Raw genomic sequence first — 19,824 nt, forward strand, 5'->3', positions numbered from 1 at the left:
AACATATTTTGGACCAGCGTTTCAATTAATTCTTCAAGGTAAACTAAATAATTGGAATTAGTGTTACGAAACTAAAGAACTCATCTCCATTTTTGCGTTGTTTTGTTTGTTGGACTGACCATATAGAATTGAATTACTGCAACCAAACCAAAGACCAGTTGTGCTCACCAGTCACCAAGGCATGTCCTAAAAGTTAGCCACCTGTTTATTAAAATAATGACCTAACTTTTTTTTTTTTAGAAATAATTACAACATGTTGCTAATCCCGCTGCTCGAACCCTTTCTCCCTTAAACCCCGGAACACTTTGTACATGAGGAGGTACTAATTCAACTACAAAGCCTTTGGCATAATGACGTAACTTATATAACGTATCAAGCATGCAAGTTTAAATATGTCCAAGCTAATTGAATAGTATGAATCAGATACTTTTATTTAATATATCTCTAAGAAATTAATATTATTAGTTCCCTTCACATCTATGATATCTTAGATTAATATTAAATTAACCCTTGATCACTGGATAGGAATGTCAATCATGTAGAGAACTACATTCTTTCGACTATTATTGGCCCTTAAATTAAGTTTAATAATAAAAATATTGTACATCTAATCTTGGTACATTGCTCTATATATTTTTTGAATAATACTAGAGATACAAATTATTTTACAAAAAAATTTACAACTATTGATATGGCGAGTGATTAGTGGTAAATAAAAAAATAATATTAATAGTAAACTTAGATAAAAACCAATAAGAAGTCGACTATATCAACATTTTGCAAAAATGTTGTAAAATAATTTGTATATGTAGCATTACTTTTTTTTTTCTTCGAACAATGCGACCTTCACTAGATTTAATGATCATTTACCATTTTAAATGTTTACAGATAGAACCTTGGAAGATTATTGAAAAAATTACACAGAATTGGTGTCTCCAGTCTCCACCCTCCAGCCTGAATCCAAATGGATTAATGCATTATTATGAACCTTTTATTTTTAGAAATTTTCTCAGAAAATTAGTAAATGCAAGAAAATTGGGAGATGGATAGGAATTATTAGTTGTTAAGCGAAATTATTCAAAAACAAATTTTGAATTAGTAGGAGCCGACCAATATTGTTGCCTACTATCGGTGACCACAACATGGTGGATTAAAGTCTGTCTAATCTCACCTAAATTTGTGTGAATTAATGATCAATTGACTGACTTTTCAATCTGACAAAAAATAAAGGGAAAAATAAGTAAAATGAAAATTCCTACTTGTATTTTTTCAATAAGTGTTTACTTTTGGGCTATGAAAGCTTCTTGCATCTAAAAGTTAATCAAACAAGTGGTATAGTATACTATATATATGAATTTTAATTTATGTAGTGAAAAATAGTTGAACTCAAATCTACTTGCTTGGCAATGTTAAGAATCTGGGGAATTTGTACTTACATGACTGATTGTTTTGTACTAAAAAATAAATTTGTTATGAAGTGTTGATCTACTACTTGTAAGGTTTCCTATCGAAGTGAAAGTTATCACAGGTATATATAGATACAGAGGGTTAGACAAAAATTTGGCAAAAATATAAATTACGCCCATTAAATTTGGTAAATTATCTTTTTGATCACGTAAGTTTGTATTTTTTGTCACTGTTAGTCATTCTTTCATAACTCCGATTAACTATTAAAAATAAATTTTTAATAGTAAAAAGTAAAAAATATTAAAATTTCTTTTCTTTTTTAACACAAAAATACAAATAACAACCTTAAGTTTGAATTTATGTCATTGTTAATGCTTTTTAACGGAATTTTTTTTAACGGTGACAACAAATGTGAACTTAAAGAACCAAAATGGCAAAAATAAATCTTATAGGATTAAAATCACACTTAACCAAACTTAGAGAGTCTAATTTATATTTTTACCTAAAAATTATCTTTGAAAACAAAAGGACGGTATTTTCTATATCATTTAAAAAAAAGGGGGGGGGGGGATTGTAAGTGTTTCATGTTTATTAGCCATGAATATTCATATCTTTTGATATAAATGTGTATATTTTACATAGGCCAGAGAATATGAGTACTGCCACAAATTGTATATATAAAATAAGTTGTAACGAGGTAAGTGATATAGATAGAGATGTGAACTAAGTTGCTTGTTTGAGATGATTCACACCATCTTAATACTATTATAAACACAGAGAGGTTATTAGCATGCCATTCCTAGGGGCCAAAATGGGCATTTGTCCCTTTTGCCAAAATTTTCCAACAAAAAGTCCCCTATCAAATTATTAAGGGAAATGCCCCTGTTTTGAAACTCAATCTTCTAAAAATCGAGTTTCAATTTAAAACTTGATTTTTAGACAATCAAGTTATAGAGAACTGAAAATTAAAAAAAAATATATATATATATATATATATTGTGGAACTCGAGTTCTAGAAAAAAAAATTCTAAGTTCAATTTCGCTATAATTCAATTGTCCAAGAATTTTACATTTGAAACTCGATTTTTAAAACAGGGGCATATTCCTAATAATTTTAAACATAGGGCATTTTACTGAAAATTTTGTGGAAAAGAGGTAAAACCCCGTTTTGGCCCATTTCTAGGACATAAGAAAGCCAACCACAAGTTGCACACCTTACAAATTTGTAAGGTAGAAGCTCCACCAAATTATATAACACCTCCTATGCTTAGAAATAGGAAGAATTTCTCTATATTATTTGTTTAATGAGTGGAGGGATGCAGGAGAGTAGGTGACTATAAAAATGGTTTAAGAAAAGGCATGCTTTTTGAGTGATAAGAAAAGATCACGCGGGTGTGCTATTTTATAAGTTTAGAAAACAAAGAAAGCAAAGCTATAAATATATAAATGAGCCACAAGTTTAACTCACACACATTAATAACATAATAAAAGAAAATCAACACTTTGTTAAATAACTGTGTAAAATGATTTACCGCTATTCTAGGTGTTTTATGACATTGGTACGAGAAAACTAGTGAATCACCACTCTTGTAGGTGTTTTATGTCATCCGATTCAAAACAATATTTAATTTTTATTAAAAGACTTCAACTAATCATTTGTAGGAAAAATATTCTGCATTAAAAGAGTTTAACTATTGAGAGAGAGAGAGAGAACTTTAGTTCGAAACAAAACAATCTTAGGCAAGCATGTAAGTGTTTCCCATATGATTGATTAATTAAAAGTACATGACTTGAGTTTCTATTATTACTTCAATTAGTAAAGTCTGTAGGGACTAATGTATTAGACCTTCAATATGTAATGTGTTGGCAAACCATAATTAAAACATAGAGTCTAGGTTTAGGCTTGCTCAGAGTATGTTTAATTATAAAATTGGAATTGAGTGATTGCAGAAATTATTGGACAAAATTTGCAAGGCTCGATCAATTGAAAATTAGATTTGATCAATCGAAACTCGTGCAAATTTAATTTTCTGTAGAATTTCCAATTTAGCCCAAGCCCATTTGACGTGTAAGGTCTTATATTTTACTTTACATATAAAAGAAAAAACTCTAGCTACGTTTAAGAGGTCTTTTTAGTGTTGTGTGGTGAATCTTTTGTAAGATTTAGAGGTGTTTACCTTCATACACACACATAGGGATATGAAAATCAAGGTTCATGTCAAGAGCTTGATAATCGCTTTAGTTGCTGCTTAAAAAACTTAAAGAAGATCTAAAACCTTTGAGTGGAGTTTCAAAGTCACAAGTAGGAGAACTTGTGGTTGCAGCAGATCAAGGAAAAAAGTAGTCCGTGGACTCGGAGCTGTCACGTGGTCGTGATAGTAAGTTTTCTATAAGATATAGCAATTAGATGTTAGTTGTCTAAGTCTTATTGTAAAAATTTCAATTCTTTCATAGTAGATCTGTTTTTACCTTGAGAATAACTAGGTTAAATCCTTCCCGGGTTTTTTACCGGTTAGTTTTTCCTGGGTTATCATAACGTGTGTTCTTTCTATTTCCGCATTATTTACATGATATGATTTATATGTGTTAACCTAGAACTGAATAATTTATCTAAGTAATTACTTGACTAAATAACTAGGTTAAATATATTGTGTTAAGCGGTCTAAAACTTTACAAAGTCATTTATAATTGTCAATTAAATAATTAAAATAAAAAAGATAAGAGAATATTGCTAGGAAAAGAGAGAAGAGAGCCAAACCATTGATTAGTCTATTCAATATAAAAGATAACCACATCAGATAGTACTTATCAAGAAAAGAAAGAATAATCGCATCCGATATCATATCTTTTTAATTTTGATCATGCACATCATCCTGTGGTCCAGCCATATATATATGCAAGTTTAGTTGACCATAAACCAAGCATAACATTCTAAATAAAAAATGCTTCAACAAAAGTAGGCTGTCCCAATTAGCTATGTGATTAGGAGAGGGTTTGGATCCAGCTTATATTTGCTGTGTTTACGTTTTGCTTTTTTTTTTTTTTTTTCTGCTGTGGGGGACAAGCGTGCAGTGCGAACACTGTTCACGTACTTTTTTAGCAATTTTTTATTAAAAATGAGTCCCGCAGTACTATTCACACATTTAAAAATTATTTTGCTACAGTGTTTTCAGTTTTCAACAATAAGTTCTATCCAAACGGACACTAGAACTCCATACATTCAGATTCCGACACTAAATTTTCATTCATACAATATTTATTGCATGCATACGCGTTTCTAGCCTCCAAGAATGTCCTTCATCATCTAAGGTCAACATGCAAAATTTAGTCAATTATAGTTAGTTTTTTCAAAAACTACCCCAAACCAAAGTACAAATTATTGTAATACTACGGTAATATAATATTTTATAAAATTATTGTTAGCCGCCATAACGTTATGTTATTATTTTATAATATCCTTCATTCTAATTTTGAAAAAAAAAAAAGTCATTAATTATTAGAAAAAATATTGTGCTTCCCACATTGTTACGACTCTTATCGTTTTCTTCTTCTATATAAGTATGAGTTTGGAGGCATGAAGTTCCATACAAATCCCAAACACCCAATCATTCACATCTAATATTGTCCCTTGTCTGTCAAACATCTCTTATAGCCCATCGAAAAGGCCAAAACATGGCACTTCGAGTCTTGGTTACACTTCTATTTGTGCCTCTTTTTCTGTCTCCAACCATTCTTGGTTACTCCCAAGCAGATATTAAAAAATGGTGTAGCCAAACCCCAAACCCTGAGCCATGTGAGTATTTTTTAAGCCATAAGCCTAATTACCGCAACCCCATCAAGCAAAAGTCCGATTTTTTCACAATCTCAAAGCAGCTAGCACTAGAACGTGCCCTAAAAGCTCAAAGTAACATATTTTCACTAGGGCCCAAGTGCAAAAATGCTCGTGAAAAGGCCGCATGGGCTGATTGCCTTGAGCTTTATGAGTACACCCACCTTAGGCTTAACAAAACCATCGACCCTAATGTCAAGTGCAGCCAAACCGATGCCCAGACATGGCTCAGCACGGCTCTAACCAACCTTGAGACGTGTCGGGCCGGGTTTATTGAACTAGGGGTCCCTGAGAATCTCTTGCCGTTGATGTCAAACAATGTTTCTAAGCTAATCAGCAATGCTTTGGCTCTTAACAAAGTTCCATACACTGTACCGAGTTATAAACATGGTTTCCCAACTTGGGTTAAGCCCGGGGACCGGAAACTCTTGCAGTCATCTTCGGCTCCTAAGGCCAATATCGTGGTGGCACAAGATGGTTCGGGGAATTATAAGACGATAAATGAGGCGATAAGTGCAGCATCATCACAGTCAGGAAGTGGGAGGTTTGTGATATATGTGAAGGCTGGGACATACAACGAAAACGTTGAGATAACGTTGAAGAATATTATGTTGGTGGGAGATGGTATAGGAAAAACCATAGTCACTGGGAGCAAAAGTGTTGGTGGAGGTTCTACAACCTTCAATTCAGCCACTATTGGTAAGTAAATTCAATTGACTACTTCTAATAATATGCTAAATTTTGTGCTAAAAAATTGTAATTAATTGGTTCCCTACAAAATATTACATATATATTTATATGTCTGGTGGATAAAATCGTGGCTTGGACTAAGATAAATTAGGTTTAGATATGAGATAAAAGAGATTAAGAAGAGGAAGTTTAGAGGTTTGAAAGGATGAAAGCAAGTAATGCAAGAATGCCGAGAAACTTCTGACCAGTTGAAAAAGAAAAAAGAAAAAAAAAAGCACCTACTTGCGTATATTGACCTTAGTTGGCTTTTTAGACATGTAAGTCAGCTGAGTTATTGAATGGATAATTTAAAAAATTTCGTGAGATTATTCATAAAACTTTTAATTTGAAAGGAGTCATATTTCATAATGCACGCCATTCATATACCAAACCAAGGCTTGGTTTTGGGTTTTTTTTTTTTTTAATTTTAATCCAGGTCACACATGTAGGTTTAGGTTCAAAGGAAAGAAAAGTATCTCTTGCATCCAACATATGTATTGGATGTCTCATAACATGGGGTTCTCAGGAGTTTGTAAGACACGCATCCAATACATATTTCGGATGGATACTTTCTTAGTTTTCAAGAGATTTTTTTTTTTGATACAAATTTTCAAGAGATTTTAGTTATCAATTAATTATATATTTTAGCCTTCTTTTCAAAATTAAGTAGGATTACTAAGGCATCAATTTTGACAAGATTTTGCCGAAGAAGTTGCGTTTTTTTTCTTTGTCAAATTGGAGTTCAAACAACCAATACACGTATTGAATATATAAAATACTTTCTTTCCAAGATTATCAATTATGTTTTGGCCTTATTTTTCAAAATTAAGTACGATGACTATAGCAAAATAGTACGACGACTATAGCATCAAATTTGACAACATTTGGATTAGTGGTATAATATTCTCTCTCTCTTAATTAAGTTACCACAGGCATGAGATTCATTGATTTACAAATTATTCTAACACTGCGTGACGTTAGGCAACTCCACCATCAAGAACGAAATCCACCTGCACTTCATTGCAAACTTCTTCTTTTTTTGCTGAGATATACATTGCAAACTTTGGTTTAATACTCAAGGCCTAGCCAGTCATGACCTAGTTAAGTATTTATGACTGATCTTTTTTTTATATTTGCATGAAGTAGTTATCGTCTGTGAAACTTGCAGTGTGATATAACGGAGGTCACATCAAATTCCATACGCAATTTTTGCTTTTTTTTTTTTTTTGCTGGAATAATATATATATAGAAAGTTACTTGTGCAAGAAGTTTCTCTTAAATTAAAGACAGTAGCTTTGCTAATTAATCTAATATATATATATATACTAGTTTTTTTGGTTTTTTTTGCTAAAATAACTATTCTAATAGTCAAAATACAAGAGATGAATAGGTAATATATTAGTATAAATATTTTAAAAGAAAATTAATAGATGAATAGATAATATATACAAGGTTTAAAGCTGTTGAGTCACAAAGTTTAAAGGGTAGAAATTAATTCACAGACTATTGCTTTTTAAGTGATCTAACAAATATTTGAAGACGTGTACATCTTTGCATGTCAAGTAGAAAATGACAAGATCATTAAAGTACCTAGTTTGAGCCTGTCTGTACGCTATGGTACCAACTACCAACGACCGAACCCTTTGCATCTAAGAAATGTGGACAAGAACCCATTAAAATTTGTACAAGTCGTAGGGCATGGCCCACTAGGAGAAAAATTCACGATCTGATTTTTTTATAATTTAAGGTTTTTATTTTACTTTTGGATAGGTTTTGTTTGCTTAATTAAGTTTCAATCAAAGGTGGCCAACAAGACATTGCTTGTGTATATATAATAATGCTTTTATGCTAATAATTATTGTCGTATTTAATTACTTGCGGTTCTAACCCAAAATATTATGTCTTACACCTTATATATACAGTCACAATTATACTAAAATAATGAATGTTAATCTAGAATTTAACTAAAATATTTTTGACATGAAAATTAAGCTCTTCTTATTTTGAATTTTCAGCTGTTGTGGGAGATGGATTCATTGCTCAAGACATCACTATCAGAAACACTGCTGGTGCAGCAAATCAACAAGCCGTGGCCTTACGGTCTGGGTCTGATCTATCAGTATTTTATAGATGCAGCTTCGAAGGGTACCAAGACACCCTTTATGTCCATTCCCAAAGGCAATTTTATAGGGAATGCGACATATATGGCACAGTCGATTTTATATTTGGAAATGCAGCGGTTGTGTTACAAAATTGTAACATTTATGCACGTTACCCTCCTAACAAGACCAACACTCTCACTGCTCAAGGTAGGACTGACCCTAATCAAAACACTGGAATTTCCATTCATGATTGTACAGTCAAGGCTGCTTCAGATTTAACGGCATCCCAGAGTTCGGTTACGACATACTTAGGGAGGCCATGGAAGGAGTACTCACGCACGATTTTTATGGAAACATACTTAGATAGCTTGATTGCTCCAGCGGGATGGATGGAATGGAGTGGAAATTTTGCCCTTGATACCTTGTATTATGGGGAGTATGCCAACACGGGGCCAGGCTCATCAACTGCTGATAGGGTTAATTGGCCTGGCTACCATGTCATTACTAGTGCATCTGTAGCTTCACAATATACTGTTGCAAACTTCATCTCTGGCGGTTCATGGTTGCCAGTTACCAACGTGCCTTACACAGCTAACCTTTAATTTTTTCAAGGAAATTGTCAATTTGTCATATACATGCCTTCAATTTGTTCAATTGTTTTTAATGACAAATTTGCATTTGAGTTCCTCATGGTAAAAAAATAAGTTGATTGCTGCCAACAGCTAAAAAAGATTGTGTAATAGTTGTCATTCTTTGATAAGTTGTGATCAAGGATTCAAAATAAATAAAATCGATTATGTTTAATATTCTGCACGATACTTTTGGCTAAGGTTGTTGCTTTGGTATATAAAATGAGGTTTCTACTTTATTTATATATATATATATATATTTTCTTTTTTGGTAAAGGAGACGACACTTTCTATATATTCAAATGCATAGATAGATAGACAAACATTTTGAGATGTAAATTTCTCAACAAGTCACACAGATAATCAAAGTGCTTGTTGAAAAACATGTATGTGATGGATTTTCATGTAAGTCAAGGATGAGTTCTGCAAAAAAGTAATGTTCTAATAATTAAAAACAAAGTATTACCCAAATTGTAATTTGACGGTGATCCCTTTTTCATTATTTCAATTTAATTATCCAAATCTAGTGGTCAAGGGATTTTACCTATAGTTAGGCATTGACATGATTCATTGACCAATTAAAAAATGTATGCTTTGTTTCTCATAAAAGAAAAAGTATGCGTTCACTTTTTAAGATTCAAATCTTTGAAAACAAAGTGATAATAGGTAATTAAATCTAGAAGGGATAACTTTCAAACTCTTCTGAAAACTACTTGTCAACTTTCTAGAGATAGCTGCAACTATTGTTAACGTCGTATACGTAGGAACTGGTTCGTAACTTCGTATTTCTCAAATTATACGACCATGTACGAACAGTACTAATATTTTGTTTTATGTATAATCTATGGCCCAATAAAACGATTTGGTGATATTCTTTATTGGTTTCTAATTATTTGAGAAAATTACCAAAAAACTTGATCAAATTTTACACACACACACACACACACATATATATATATATATATATATGTTTAATGTGTATGTATGTATATAACTTTTTTTCTTTGTTCTTATCTTCTTCTCTTATAATTTCTAAGTTGATAAAAATTTTAATTTGATTACAATCCAAATTTTTCAGCTAATCCTTTTATTATTAATTTATCTATAATTTCTAAGTGATTTATTTAATTAGCAATTGGAAATCTACTTCATTATGAGTTATGAGTTTTAGCATTCTAGGGGATTAGAATTTTGGTTTCACACTAATTGTTCATATCAACATTAATTTTATATAATAAAAAAACAATCATAATACACATATACAACAACTAATTTCAACCTTTAATTTTATTGTTTATTTCTTTTAAACACCTCATGGATAGACAAAAAATTATAATTATTCTTATCAACTTTCTTTATAAATCTCTGTCAATTTTTTAGATAAATACAAAAATTAGTTGTTGTTATCTTTTGTTTAAGTTACATATGATTTTTAATTAAATTGTGCATTTCATGGGCATAACATTAGTAATTTTACTAAATTGCAGCAATTTTTACTAAGCTATGGTTGTGCCAAGTGGATTCACTAGATTACAACAATATTTTCGATAAAAAAAATTTTAGATTGAGACAATAACTTATTTGTTCTTATCAATTTCTTTATATAAAATAACAATAAGTGTTTTAACAAAATATGTAATATACATCTAAGTTTTTGATGATAAAGACAACAACTTATTTGTTCTTATCAACTTCTTTAGACAAAGTAACAATTAGTTTTTTAAGAAAACGTGCAACATGTATTTTAGATAAAATAACAATAAGTGTGTTAACAAAACATGCAACATGCATATAAATTTCAGTTGATAGAGACAACAATTTATTTATTATTATCAAGTTCTTCAAATAAAGTAACAATCAAGGTTGTAAAGATCGGAATCCTACGTTGGATCGTGAGAGGTAGGTGGGATCATGACTCATAGGATTAAATCGTGAATCGTAAGATCCTACCTATTTTCAGATTTAAAGCAAAACATAAATTGATGGCAACTTTGAATGTTAAATAATCATGTAAATTATGAATTCATCAATAAATAAACAAAGATTTGCATCATATGATATAATCTGCATGCTATACATTACTACATCTATACTAACAAAACAAATATATTTAAATTTTAACTCAATGTATCTAAAATATTTAATAAATATTTAATTATCAACCAAGTTCCAATATATTTATCAACGCATATGGAATATATTTTTTAAGTTCTAAGTTCGAAGTTTAAAATCTAAAATCAGTTAGCAAACAGAAACTAGCTAACTACAATATGAAATCCAAAAGGAAGATGAATATTAAAATGAAGTGAACATTTAATCATTCACATTCTAAGGTTCTTATAACCACCATCCAAATCATCATTATCCATTTCATTATCTTTGTACACATTATGTATTTATATACTAGAGCTACAAAGGATATCAAGATACATATTCACACTTAACTGTTCAAGTTATACCACTCAGCAACAATTACAGAGCATGCTAAAAAAAATCAATCAATCAATCAATATACAGATACAAGCATAACTAATCAAACTATATTTAAATAAAAACATTTAAGTAATAACAGAACACAAATTGATATACTAATCAAACAAATTTGACAACATTATAACTTACAAGGCGGCAAAGCCAACATCAAATTCTTCATTTAGAAATGATGAAGAATTTTTCATATTGATTAAAAGTGAACTAGAAACTAGAAAGTATTTGCCTATGTTAATATAATTTTCTAGAAAAAACAAAAAGTCATACCATCATAACATGGAAAAATAAAAACACTTAAAACTTCAACAAAACCAAAAATTTATCCCATTAAGAAAAACAAAAATATGTTTTGGTAGGATACCAGTTGATCCTATGATCCTATATAATCTTATACTGTCCTACAATTTTTACGATTTTAAACATTTTGGTGATATGAGATCGTAAAATCATATGATCTTACAATCTAGATCGTAATTTTGACAACCATGGTAACAATAAGTATTTTAACCAAAGTTGTCAAGATCAGGATGCTACATAGGATCATGGGAGGTATGTGAGATTGTGGATCATAGGATCGGATTGTAGATCATAAGACCCTACATAGGATTGTAGGATCAGATAGTGACTTTGTGTGTTGAATAATCATGTAAATTATGAATTCATTAATAAATAAATAAAGATTTGCATCATATGATGTAATCAGCATGCCATACATCGCCACATCTATACTTACGAAACAAATATATTTAAACTTTGACTCAATGTGTATATAAAAAAGGCAAAAATGCACTTTTCGTCCTTACATTTTGGGTCAATTCCCATTTTGGTCCCAAAATTGATTTCGTTACGAATTTCGTCCCTAAAAAAAGAAAATCATTTTTAAAATGGTCCCTGCCGTCAACCCATTGACGGAAACCTCCTACGTGGCAGACGGAAGGTCCTGCTTGCTGATGTGGCGATGACGTGGCCATTAAAATATTATTAAAAATAATTATTTAGAATTTTTAAATGCCACATCAGCATTTTAATTAATAAAAAATTTTAAAATTTTTTTTAATTCCTCAATTTTAATTTTAATTTAAAAAAAAATAAAAAACAAACAAAAGTGCATCGCTCAATGGTTCTTCGCTCGTTCTTGTTCTTCTGACCCACCTTGGCACATGCGTCGAACCCGAAGCGAGGATCGGAAACATCGATGGGTTCGGATCCCTGAGAGGAGTCGCCGTTGCGGTGTGAGGATAAGAGAATTTGTTGAATTTGTTTGTTCAGTGAAATCTGGTTGAGCACAGCGAGGTTAAGGTCAGATTGGGAGAAATTGGAAATGGAAGTGGAATTGGAGTTAGATTGAGAGCGGTTCCACAAATAGAGAGCTTGAAGCTCGGATTCGCGCATGCGGTCGCGAGAGGAGAGACGGAGATCGGAGTTGGAGAAGGAGAAGGAGAAGAGGTGGCGGAGGTCGGTGGAGAAAAAGAGAACGAGGATGAGGAGAGGAAGATATCGATCTGGGTTGAACAAGACGGACTGGGTGGTGGAGGGAACGAGCCGAAGGAAGATCTGAACGATGGATCTGAAGATCTGAACGATGGAGGTGTCAGATTTTCTCTCCGATCTCTCTGGGTCGGGTCTTTTGGCTTTGCGTGGTGGGTCAGATTGACCTTTCTCTCCTCCGCCGACCCCAGCGAGTCCACCTCCACCACCGAAGCAGCGACGCTCTTCTTCAGGTCCACCGAGTCGAAGGAAGATCTGAATGGTAGAGGTGACGAGCCTCGGTGGATCTGGGTTGATCTTGATTTTGATCTGGGTCTCCGATCTCTTTTTTTTTTTTTTTTTTTTTCTTTTTTTGTCTGTGTTGTTGTGATCTGGATTGGAGTTATTGGTTGTGGGTTTGTGTTCTTGTAATCTGGGTTTTGTAATCTGGGTTTGATTGGGAAGAATATTGCTGGGTTTGATTAGGAAGGACATGAAGAACAAGTGTAATGATGATAAGTAATTTTTTTTTAAATTAAATTAGATTTAAGGTTTTTTTAAAATTTATTTTATTTTTTATATTAATTTTCTGACGTGATTCTGTTTTAAAAAAATTAAAATGCTGATGTGGCATTTAAAAATTCTAAATAATTATTTTTAATAATATTTTAATGGCCACGTCATCGCCACATCAGCAAGCAGGACCTTCCGTCTGCCACGTAGGAGGTTTCCGTCAATGGGTTGACGGCAGGGACCATTTTAAAAACGATTTTCTTTTTTTAGGGACGAAATTCGTAACGAAATCAATTTTGGGACCAAAATGGGAATTGACCCAAAATGTAAGGACGAAAAGTGCATTTTTGCCTATAAAAAATTCAATAAATGTTTAATTAGCAACCAAGTACCAAAATATTTATCAACGCATGTGGAATATATTTTCCAAGTTCTAAGTTCCAAGGTAAAAATCCAAAATAAGTTAACAAACGGAAACTATCTAACTACAATATGAAATCCAAAGGCAAAAATGCATTTTTTTTCCCCTACATTTTAACCTTATTCTAATTTGGTCCATACTTTTTAATTTTACCGTATTTAGTCCCTAAAATAAAAAATGTGTTTTATTTTGGTCCCTGTCGTTATTTCACGAACAAAAATAGTCTACATTGTAGACAAAGTGCATAGTTGGCACACAAAACGTCTACGTGGCCATTAAAATAACAATAAATTTTATTATTTGGCATTTAAACAGTGTCGCATCAGCATTTAAAATATTAAAAAAAAGGCATGTCATTATTGTTTTCTTTTCATTAATTATTTTTCTTAAAAATAAAATTTTAGTTATTATTTAATTATTTAAATAATAATTATATAATTAAAATAAAATTTTAGTTATTATTTAATTATTTAAATAATAATTACATAATTAAAATGAAATTTTATTTTATTTTATTTTCTTTATTATTTGTTCATTATTTTGTTAGAGGATCATGTTTGTTTATGTTCTTTGTGTTCTTCCTATGACTGTTCATGTTCTTCCCCGAAACTGTTTGTGGGAGGATGAGAAGCCGATGACAGGGATAAATGAGAGGAGGTCAATGTCAGAAGAATAGACCTTAGAAACTACTATCAGGATACTAGAATACCCAAGGACCCTAAGGATACTGACACATCCTCGGAAAGGCCGAGGCCTGGTTCTAAAGACCATCAAGTACAAACTGAGGAATATTAGGAAGATTTGTCGTCAAGCAAGAAAAGGAAGAATGCAAATAAAGCATCCATCACCTCCATATTCAATGTTCTGAACCCACTTAACTAGTCGCATTAATGAGGAAATGACTCCTAAATAGTGTCATCACAGCTCACAGCTTGGTGTAAAAACCTTCTAGTAAAACCCTGATGGGACAAGTATCAAGGGAAATGAACCTTATCCTTCCAAATGTGTTAAGAACATATTTTTTATGTAATTAGTTAATCCTTGTAATTAGGTAAATCTACGATGGGCTTAGTACTTTGAGAAACATGTTGTTCAAGCCAAGTATTAAAGCCATGAAGATTGGACCAAGAAATAAGTGAAGAAAAACTGTTCATTAAATCTCAACAGATACCTCAACAAAAAATCTATTAAGACTTAATGAAGGAAGCTCAAGAGAAGCTGAATCTATCAAAATCTACGAAATTAGAATTTTTAGATCTGATTTTCAACCCATGCTAAAAGATTTGTGTAGGGTCTCTTTTCTCACAACCCTAGACATATATAAGGCTAACTTTAAAGGTCGTCACAATGTGTATGCACATAGAGAACATATGAAAAAGTGACTGAGTGTCTTATTCTATCTGCAAGAAGTTATTGCGTCTTTTGTGCCTTAGGATTTTGTAACCAAGTACTTCTTGATCTTCATTGTTAATGAAGTGAAGAACTTTGTAGCCAACAACATCTTCTTCAAGTTGCTGGGGTTAGTCACGTGTTGGGATTCGTACAAAGGAGTTATTCATGTACTGGAATCCGTGCATCATTGGTGGCGTTCATATACTAGAGAGTTTAGAGGTTCTAAAGCAGTAGAAGATTTCTGCTGTAAGTTTATCTACAAGGCTTGTAGAGTTGAGGGACAAAAGTTTTATATTAGATCTAAAACTTCTCTATGCTATAGTGGATTGCTTTTCAGGAAGGTTTTCCCCCTAGGTTTTTTACTGTGAAACTACTTTGTTTCATTGGTTTTCCTAAGTCATCATATCTTATCTTATTTACTTTTTTGCTATGCATGATTTTGACATAATATTGATATTTGTTTGTTTGTTTGTTTGTTTGTTTTAATAAGGTTTATTCATAATAAATCTAATTAACAACTTAGGTTTAAAATTTGTTAATTCTATCAACCGGGGTCTAAATTTTCCAACAGAATGAAATGTCAATATACAACCTGGGTGACCATATAAGGTAAATAGGCCTCAGTGAAGAGGAGATGAAACATTTGAAGAAAGAGAAAAAGAAAGTAACTCCACTGTAATCTAAGAACAAGTGTAAATCTATATCCCAGACCAATCCTGAGGAATGTAATTTAAACAATCCAAAATTACTGTTAATCAATTTCCTTGTCTCATACTCATTCTTAGCACTTATCCCTTCATTTCAAGTTTAACTCACTTAAACAGGGTAACAAAGGTTGATTGGTATCCCATCTCTATAAATTAATTATGCAAGGTAAAAAGCTAGTTTGTCTTATTTTCGTCTACCACACTATTCGTGGTCTTCCTTGAATAACTGGTTGCCTATAGAATTAAAAATCAATTTTTATTCTCTCCTTGCATTTTCTTAGAAACCAAACATGCAAAACACACATAACAATCTTCAAATTGAGACCAAAACCCAGCCACCACCAAAACACCAAAACATTTCAACCAAAACACCAAAACATCTCTACCGGAACCAACTGACCAAACACCAAAACACACCACGACCCACTCCAACAACAAACACACCCACCATCGGACACAACCGAACACCGCTTTACAACCATGACCACCACCATTAATCTTTGTTTCACAAGGGAAATCAGAGAAAGCTAAAGGTCAGGCTGAGAGTTTCAGAAGAGATAGACCCACTGTGAGAGAGACATCAATTGTAGCAAGAGAGAGACCCACTAATCTGTAAGAAGAGATACACTGATCGTAGCAAGAAAGAGAGAGAGAGACTGATCTAAGCAATAGAGAGTTTGGGATGAGAGATCAGGAAGAAAAAAGAAGTAAGAAGAAAAGAGAGAAAGATCAAGACGAAAAAAGAAAAGAAATCGGAAAAGAAGAAAAAAGAAAAGCAATAATTAAAATAAACAAGCACACACACCAACGTAGAGAGAGAGAGAGAGAGAGAGAGAGAGAGAGAGAGAGAGAGAGAGAGAGAGAGAGAGAGAGAGAGAGAGAGGAGTAGGAGTTCTTCCCAAATTTTTTTTTAATTCTTTTCTTTTTCAAAAAAATAAGGTTAGAATTTTTTTTTTTATATGATGTGGCTTTTTTTAATTAAATTGCTGGTGTGACATTTTTAAAATGCCAAACAAATTTTTAAAAGTATTATTTTTAAAAGAGATATTACGTCCATAATATTTTTACAACAAATCATAAGTGATTAGTTATTATTAGTGCAAATTTGAACTTGCCACTAATTTTACATTTTTATCCCAAGAATAATAACAACTTGCTACTTAAGATTTGTTATAAAAATATTATGAAAATGTTATAAATATAGCATTTCTTTAATTTTAATGACCATGTTAGCATTCAAAATAAAACCACATAATTCAATTTAGGAGTAATTGCAGTAAACTCATTTGTGGTTTGATCTAAAATCACTTTACCTATCCATAGTTTAAAAAGTGTCACTTTACCCACATGAGGTAAGCTCCTTTTATTTTCCGTAACTCAATTTTGTTTAAAACATGACTAAGTATGTATTTTTGCTCTTTTTCTATCTCTCTCCTACCAAAAAAAGAAATAACATAAAAACACAATAGAAATAAAATCAAAATAAAATTAGTCATTCTTTCCATTCACATAAATCTTAAACATGAGAAATATACACCAAGAAAAATGAAATCCAAAACAATCTCCACAATTTTTTTTTTCTTTTTTCTGCCACTGTCTCTCGCCTCCCTCTATCGTACCAAAAAGTCCAGAACTCTCTTATCTTCTCTCTCATGGAAGTTTTCGTTGAGCAGGAATTTCATTGGTTTGCTCATATGAATTTTCACTGATCTGGGTTTGTGTTTGGAACTTTGGATTGGGGTTTTGTTTGATCTAGGAGGTTCGAAATTAAGCCGGATCTAGAGGAAAAGGAGTAGATCTATAAAATTTAAAGAGCGTAAAAATCTTGAGAAGGTTTGTGTGTATTTGGTTCTTGCCTCTTGGTGACAAGATGTTGAGGTTAAGGACTCGGTGAAAATCCCCACCAATGATCTGCACATCACCTCCAGGAAGTCCACTTGTGGTGAAGGTACGAACATTTTGATAAAAATGTAAAAATTTGGTTTGACAACCCACTAGTCCAGGTTGATTGGGTCGTTCAATAGCTGATTTTATAGATTATCTTTCCGTAGAAACCAATTAAATGATATGCCCAGTATGGAAAAAAAAAAAAAAAGTTGATTTTTTTTTTTTACGTTAACAGTTTATTAAATACATTTTTAAATTACGTTTTGTGATTGATGATTAATCTTTATACACCTTATGTTGTAAAATTTATAATATTCCTAATATTATCGTTCAAATACTAATTTATTATCTTCTTAAAGTGTTATTAATCACATTTATTACTACATTGTTTGTAAGTTTTTTGTAATAAAATTTTTTATAACTTTAGCATTTCTTCAACAAAAAAAGAAAAAAAAAAAAAAAGCATATTGCAAGATAAAAAAGAATGGATTTTTGTTATAAAAAATTATGATATTAAAAACTAGTTAAACATTATTTAAGTAATAACAAAAATGCCTCATTTAAATATATCGTCTCAGGAATCAAAGTTTGTTAGCCTCCCTGATTGGGTTGTGGATTAAATACCCTTCCCCTTTGGTTTTTTTTTTTTTTTTTTTTTTTTAAGAAACCCCTTTGGTTTGGTTTTAGTTGGTTGATTTGGTGGTTGAATCTTAAAGCTTGTTAATTCTAGAATGAATGTGTTATGAGAAATTTTGTATTTTGATAGGAATTTTGGATGAACCATTTGATGTTGTTTCTCTTCAATTTTTTACAAATAGCATTTTTTTTTCTCTCGTCTTTTTACTTGTTTTTTGTTTTGGGAGGAGAGATATATAAAATAAAATTAAAAAAAGCAAAAAATACATATTTATCCATGTTTTTACCAGAATTGGGTTACGAAAAACAAACAGAGTTTACCTCATGTGGGTAAAATGACACTTTATAAGGCACAAATAGGCAAAATGATTTTGAGTCAAATCACAGATGGGTTTATTATAATTTATCCTTCAATTTATTAATAAAATCATTTCCCCGAGAAACATAATCATTTCCCAAAAAACAAAATGAATAAAAAAGAAGAGGTTGTATACCTAGCTACGGGTGTATACTTCCTCCCACTCACAACAGTGTGGGTCCCATTAGCTGTGAGTGTGAGGAAATATTCACCCGTAACAAGGTGTATTTTTCCCAAAACGAGAGAGAAGAAGAGGATGAAGGGCATGTACTTTTATTATTCTTATTAAAGTAAATAGCAAAAAGAAATTGATTATTATAGATCTTGAACCCAAAACTTCAAGATATACCAAGAAAACCTCCTCCCATTATATATATTTGTAGCTTTGTGTATATATTTTTAATTATAAGGCTATATTAGAAGTATCGAATCCTCATGTGTGAGCTAATATCGAATCTTAATTTACTTCACATGTGAGCATCTATCACATTGATTTAACTCATTTTTTTTTTAGAGATAATTACAACATGCTGTTAACCCCGTAGGTTGATCTATTTCCTCCTTAAATCCCCAAGCACTTTATACATGGAGATGCGTCAATTCATCTTCGAATGGGGCTATTATGACTTAAATAATATTTAACTAAGGTTTTATATAATAAAAATCCATTCCTATTTCTTTTTAATGTGTGATTTTTTTTAATGAAAATGTTAAAATTATAACAAATTTTACTACAAAAAGTCAAGGGCTTTATAGCTGAATTAGCATCTCTCCATGTACAAAGTACTTGGGGGTCTAAGGGCTTACAGACTGATGTTGCAATGAATGTAATCAATGACATGAGACTTATAAAAGATATATCACCAATTACAATATATATATATATTCAAAAATGCATTTATTAGGCTGTTGAAGTTCATCTATTATATTCACTGTCACATCAAATTGTAAAAGCTATGTAATAAAATTTATAATATTTTTAACATTTTCCTATTTGAATTACTTGTATTAGTGACACGTCTATTTGTAAGGCCTATTTATTTAAATTTGTCTTATATTAGTCAATTCTTTGGGCCTTCTTAATAATGAAAAGAAAATGTAAACTATTTTTTTTTTAATATCTCAAAGATTTTTATATAAAAAATCAATTTTTGCTCCCACATTTGGGGGTCATTTTCTAGTAGGGGGCCATAGGCAATGGCCTAAGTCCCCTAAGCCTAGGGCTGGCCCTATTAACATCATAACATATAAGTCGAT

General features: G+C 31.6%; 1 protein-coding gene across 1 annotated transcript; it reads left to right on the forward strand.

Annotated features, from left to right (window-relative positions):
- Window positions 1-4,997: 4,997 nt before the first annotated feature.
- Window positions 4,998-8,880, forward strand: LOC142617217 (pectinesterase 2-like). The gene is made up of 2 exons (XM_075789984.1): window positions 4,998-5,935; window positions 7,981-8,880. Exons 1-2 carry the CDS (start codon window positions 5,080-5,082, stop codon window positions 8,667-8,669), a joined length of 1,545 nt encoding a protein of 514 aa, XP_075646099.1. The 5' UTR covers window positions 4,998-5,079; the 3' UTR covers window positions 8,670-8,880.
- The last annotated feature ends 10,944 nt before the right edge of the window (window positions 8,881-19,824 follow it).

This window comes from Castanea sativa, chromosome 11 (assembly GCF_040712315.1).
Source record: "Castanea sativa cultivar Marrone di Chiusa Pesio chromosome 11, ASM4071231v1".
NCBI lineage: Eukaryota > Viridiplantae > Streptophyta > Magnoliopsida > Fagales > Fagaceae > Castanea > Castanea sativa.